The sequence below is a fragment of the Caenorhabditis remanei genome, chromosome IV (genome assembly GCF_010183535.1).
Source record: "Caenorhabditis remanei strain PX506 chromosome IV, whole genome shotgun sequence".
Lineage (NCBI taxonomy): Eukaryota > Metazoa > Nematoda > Chromadorea > Rhabditida > Rhabditidae > Caenorhabditis > Caenorhabditis remanei.
In genome coordinates, this window is record NC_071331.1 from 3,837,893 (window position 1) to 3,844,148 (window position 6,256).

Sequence of the window (6,256 nt, forward strand, 5' to 3'; positions counted from 1 at the left end):
AACTGTCATGAGAATATAAAGAATTTCAACAGATCAGTGTTTTCATTTCCATTATTCTCGAACGTTTCATGTTAAGCAGCAATTATTTTTCGTTGCTGTTAATTTTTGTATTTTAATGAATTTTCTGGGAACTTTGTAATCAATTGCGACATTATGCCGCCCGCGCGTGGATCCATATGGATCCATAATGGATCCATCTGACATACCCACAGCATCCGCGCGCGATCCGCGTTTCATCCATAATGAATCCATCGCGCTTTACCTATGATTTTATCGTTCCACATCAGAGTTGTTACTGGAAAAACCATTCAGAAACAGTAAGTTTCCTCCTTTGTTTTGTTATTTGTCTTTTGTGTTTTGTCTGTCCGGTTATCGGCATACTTTTCTATTTTTCATTTTTTCGTCAAAGCCGATGATGCAGACATTTTATTATCGACTTTCTTCATCCCAGAATACAAATGGCGAATCCCTAAACCAGAAGATTTTTTCGCGTCAACTGCAGTTTTTGAGTCAGAAAACTGAAAAATAAATTTCAATCGAGGCTTGTCTTAAATCTACTCGAATTAGTTGTTACATACACACCCATTTTCTGCAAAAACCAAAGAATCCGAATTTGATCGAAACTCACGGCATTCAGTCAATTAAACATCATTTCCATGAAACATGGTTAAAATTATTTTTTTATATACCGTAAATACTGTATTATAACGGCATGCCGTTATATTTTTCAACTGCCTCCGAGAGAAATTTTGTGGTTTCAGAAACTCATTAAAATTGAACGAAAAAACTTTTTTGGACGTCCTATTTGCTGATCTAAAAGTGACCAAACACGTTGCTTCTAATCAGAACCGAGAAAAAACCCCCTGATAAACATTTTTATGGATTCTGAGTAGAGATGGAGTGCCGTAATAATACAGGTGCCGTTCTATTACAGGTGCCGTTATAATACAGTATTTACGGTAGATTTTTATGCCAACTTGTTTTTTTTTACATAACTGTCATGAGAATATTAAGAATTTCAACGGATCAGTGTTTTCATTTCCATTATTCTTTCTCATACGTTTATTGTTAAGCAGTATTTATTTTTCATTGCTTTTAATTTTTGTATTTTAATGAATTTTGTGGGAACTTTGTTGAATAGGGGTTATTCAATTGCGATATTATAAAAAATAATGTTTTAACAATGTGGCACAGAACTTTAAATGCAATTTCTAATCCGAAAGTTTTCCGCTTTACTCTTTTGTTCTTTCACGTGAATCTTGTGATCTCTATTAATTGGCAGAAAATCAGAACAACTCGCATTAATCAGCGTATCCCATTATATCAAACATACAGTTGAGGAAACTGTAAGATAAATTGATTCCACTCGAAAAACAAATTCTGACGACTCAATATGTCTAGTATTTGGCTTTTTTCACGTGGTAGTTTAGATTTTTCTTTATTATTTGGTTGATGAATGGAGTAGCTTCCCTATTCCAGGAACCTTTGGTGACTCAGTATGTTACTAATCAAAAGTGATAAAATTGACATTATTTTCATTATTGTGAAACAGGATCAATTTTACATATTTATTGCCAAACTGTGAGAAAAAAAGGCTGGGAGACACGTTTGGGATGCGGCAACTGTAATGGGGCTATTCATGAGCCGGAAAAAACGTTTTTTCCGTTTTTTCCGCCAATTCATTTACCGGAAAAAACGGCGAAAAACTCGTGGCGGAGGGTGTTTTTCGCCGGTGGATTGTTCGGCCACACTTTCATTTTCTAGTCCCTCCGCGTCGGGACCCACCATGTAAACATTATTATGCGCCTTTGATCGAGCGGCAAAATTTGGAGTTTGAAATTATTTTTTTAATATTTACAATTTTTCTTTAACATACGGAATGTTATCACGGTTCTGAAAAGTTTTAAACAGATTTTCAGGTTTTCAGACTGGTAAAAAAATAAAATATCATTTTCACGTCGAAATTCTCTATCAGCTTCACTTGGAATACTGAAATCTGTAAAACGTGGAATTGGAATAAAAATGGATGAAAAGGAAATAGAAGATGTGGCAGTAGTAGAGAAAGATGGAGAAACTTCGAAACCTGTCAAAAAAACAGGTCGTAAAACGAAGCCGAAAACTACAGATGGATATGAGCAGGTAGGTTATTCCTTCCAGAGGCGTGTGTAATGAAATGCATTTTTAGTACGAAAAGGATAAAATCATTGAATTCATATCACTCGTGGAAATGAGACCGGAGTTGTATGACATGTCATTAAATCCGAGTCACCGAAAAGAAGTATCTTTGAAACTATTCGATCACATTGAAGAAGAGTGTAAGGCATTTATGCCACGTGGGAAACACGCGCACGGTATATATCCGGATAGTCTTTCCGTTTCATTTGTTGATTGTTCAGGTTCCACCGCACAAAAAATATGGGATGAGCTGGTGAAGGATTATAACAAGTATGTGAAGAGAGTTGAGAAGATTCGAACTGGTTCCGCAGCTTGCTCTTCTTCGGCCAATTTTGAATTTGCAGTTTATATGACGTTTCTGGATGGGCCACGTCACAAACGTCAAGTAAAGAAGTAGGCAAAGCGGTGTATGTGTTTAAATCATCATTATTCTTACTTCCAGTTCTTATATGATTGGTGACGATCAGTCTCCAGTTATGGAAGATTTAAGTGATAACGAAAACTGGGAACCTTTTGGATGCAAATCTCTCTCGAGTTCAACACCGAAAAGTTCTGGAATTCAGTCTCTCTCGATTTTAACACCGAAAACTTCTGGATCTGAGTCTCTGTCGAGTTCAACTCCGAAAACTTCTGGATCTCATTCTCTGTCGAATTCTACACCCAAAAGAAAAATGTTTGATCCATTGGAACCTGAGGATACACCAAAAAGATCAAAAAAAATGAATAAAATGGAGATTTTGATGAGTGAACTGAATGAATCGAATGATGTAATCGCAGAAGCAATGAAACAAGTAATGGATGATAGCAAAGGGAAAAAATGCGAAACGGAAGACATCTGCTCGATGTTTGCTCAAAAGACGGCCCATTGGCCGGAAATGGACAGAATTCTAGCCAAGGCCAAAGTTGTCTCATTCATCGGTTCGCTGAAATTGCCAGGCCCAGAAGCTATACCATCCAATTATGGACAAATGAATTATGAAAGAAGACAGATGGATGGTGACATGTACAATGGTCGAATTTCTAATTATCACAATTCTTATCAAAATTCAACTTATGATCCGTTGACTCAGTTCGAAGACAATTTTCGGCCATTTTAAATTCTATCCAGTTGTCGCTTTGTTTTTATCGTTGTTTTGTTATTCTTGTTGTTGTTATAAAACAGTTGAAAAAGATAAACGCAATTTGTACACACTTCTTACTGTCGGTTCAAACATTATTTCTCTGCAACCAAGCAAAAAGTCTATAAACAAGGAGGGTTTCAGATATGGTACGGGGTAATAGTTGTCAAGCCAGCAAACTAGCTGATCTTCTGAAGAAAAGGCTATCATTGACGAGAAAAGTTGAGAAGTATATCAGAGATGAAGAAAGTCGAAAAAAGTCCAGGAGCAGTGTCAACAGCGCATCTTTTCGATTTTTTTCTGAAAAAGTTGAATACATGATGAGAAACAATACAATCAGTGTAAATATAAATCGTGAGAATTTATGAACGAGAATTTATAAAAGGTTTCAGGATTTGGTAGGCGTATCAGCAGCAACGTTTCACCGTTTAAGCACGATTTGTATCAAAAAACCATCAAAAATCGCACATCACGTTCGCATATCGATTTTCCTCAAATTCATCCGCGAAGGTTGGAACATTCTTTCACTGAAAAGAATAACACAAAATTTTAGGAACTTCTCAAAAAGCACTATCTCGTGAAGTGGGATTATCACAGCCAACTCTTTCTCGATTGATTTCTAGCTGTATTCACGATATTTGTAAAGAAGCGCCCAAGTACATCAAGTTTCCGAAAACAAAAGCTGAAATTCAAACGATGACGCGTGCTTTTGCTGATAAAACTTATAGCAACGGAACTGTGAAGGGTGTGCCGTGCTTTGCCGTCGTCGACGGCAAGCACTGGCGATGTGATCACCCGCCTAATACTGGATCATTGAATCGAAATTACAAATCATTTTTTAGTTTCAATTCGTTGTTTGTTTGCGACAATGATACTCGAATCATTTACGCGCAAATCTCAGAGCTTGGAGTCAATTCCGATGCCCAGTTATTTCGTTGCGGAATTCTCGATGAGTTAATGGAGCGAGCTGTTCGTACTGTCGGATATCAAAAACTCGGTGATTCTGACGTCATCATGCCACCGTTTATACTCGGCGACAATGGATTCGGTTTAAGCAAACATGTGATTACGCCATATCGACAGAACCAGCTGGCGTCGAGTGGACACATCAAGTTCAATGAAATCATCTCGGGTTCACGAGTGAAGATCGAAAATTGTTTTGGAATTTTGACATCCAAATTCCAAATTTTTTCCCGTAACCTAAGACTGGATCCAAAAACTTCGAGAGCGTTGATTGTGTCTGCATCTGTAATTCACAACATTTCGTTGGGACCTCTGGAAGTTTCGCCCGAAAACGACGATGATGACGAGTGTAGCGATCCTTATCGCACACCGGAAGAACAACGCTCAGCATTGAGAGAGTATCTTCTCAACCGTTAAACAATGAAACAGTTTTTGTTACGACAGTGTATTTAACTATTTTTCTTCAACTTCCTTTCTTCCTTTCTTCTTTGGTTTTTGCAGCTTCTCGCTTCGTCATCTTCCTTTCCACCTTCTCTTCCATCCCTCTTTCTCCCTTCTTCGCTTTTCTCCTGCTTTCTGCATGTGCTGTGCTGAAGATGGTGACCTGAAACAATATCGGCGGAGAGAACAACAAAAGTTTCTTCTTCAACTAACACGACAACGTAATGAGCTCCAATTAGTTGCTGGTGATCGTGAAGTGTGTCCGGGGGCTGTCCATCCGAAGCGATCACTCTGAAACAAAAAACTGGCGGAGAGAAATCAAAGTTCAGAAATAAACTAACACAAAACTGGGGATTCTGAAACATGAGAGTGCTGAGACGTCGTTTAGGAGATATTTTGAATCTGAAAAATAACAAAAATCATGCAACAAAGGGAAAAACAAAAGGAACAAAGAGACACGGCAAAAATAGAACAATTTCTGTTGAAACGTGGAATAAACTTATAAAACACACGCAAATATTGTCAACATTGCTTTATCTCAAGTCCGGAACAAGAAAAGAAGGCGAAACTTTTTTTTCCGATAATATGTTATAGAAAAATTGTAAATATTAAAAAAATAATTTCAAACTCCAAATTTTGCCGCTCGATCAAAGGCGCATAATAATGTTTACATGGTGGGTCCCGACGCGGAGGGACTAGAAAATGAAAGTGTGGCCGAACAATCCACCGGCGAAAAACACCCTCCGCCACGAGTTTTTAGCCGTTTTTTCCGGTAAATGAATTGGCGGAAAAAACGGAAAAAACGTTTTTTCCGGCTCATGAATAGCCCCATAATATTTTGACACCAACAACGGCATTTCTCAAATTGTCGGAGTTTCTAATTTTGAAATTTACGGGTTGAAAACGTTTGAGAGCCGAAATTCCTCGAGCCAGTATGATTCTAATTGAATCTTCAAAAAAAACTCCTAGTTACATTCGAGCAACTTATCGCGTGTGCATATTTGAAAACCGTTTTTTTAGGTTAAATATTTATATTCCCTCAATACTATTGTATTCTCATAAAACATAACAAAACTATAAAATATGAATTGACGATGAGCTTACAAAATACTTGAAAACTGATAATTTGTTGAAATTATCTCCGCAACACTCGAAAATACTGTTTTATTGGAACATTTTCTGTATTTCTTTCACATAAAAAACCAGTTTCATTAGGAATTGAAAACATTTATCACAATGCCTATATTCCAGAACAAAAAGTAAGACTCAAATAACAATCACGTGAAACAAGAAAGTTAGAATCAAATAATTAGAGTCGATATTTGCGGCAATTGCCGTCAAGCCGGGCCTTTTTTATTAACGATAATTGCTTGAACAGCAATTTCATTTCCAACACTTACTTCATCGCGGGTTTTCATTTCCAAACCGGCGTCAAGCGCCGATTGTTGAGTTGAAAATAAAGAAAACTGAAACAAATCGGAGTCAAAAGCAAGAAAATACCTTTAACCATTTATTCCCCAAAATACACACTAAAATTGTACGAATCAAAAATCTCAAAT

The 6,256-nt window shown here is 37.1% G+C and overlaps 1 protein-coding gene across 1 annotated transcript; it reads left to right on the forward strand.

Annotated features, from left to right (window-relative positions):
* Window positions 1-2,022: 2,022 nt before the first annotated feature.
* On the forward strand, window positions 2,023-3,272 carry GCK72_012376 (uncharacterized protein; the record flags this gene model as incomplete). Its single annotated transcript, XM_053729061.1, has 4 exons — window positions 2,023-2,139; window positions 2,186-2,351; window positions 2,397-2,568; window positions 2,618-3,272. 4 exons carry the CDS (start codon window positions 2,023-2,025, stop codon window positions 3,270-3,272), a joined length of 1,110 nt encoding a protein of 369 aa, XP_053583833.1.
* Between the last annotated feature and the right edge of the window lie 2,984 nt (window positions 3,273-6,256).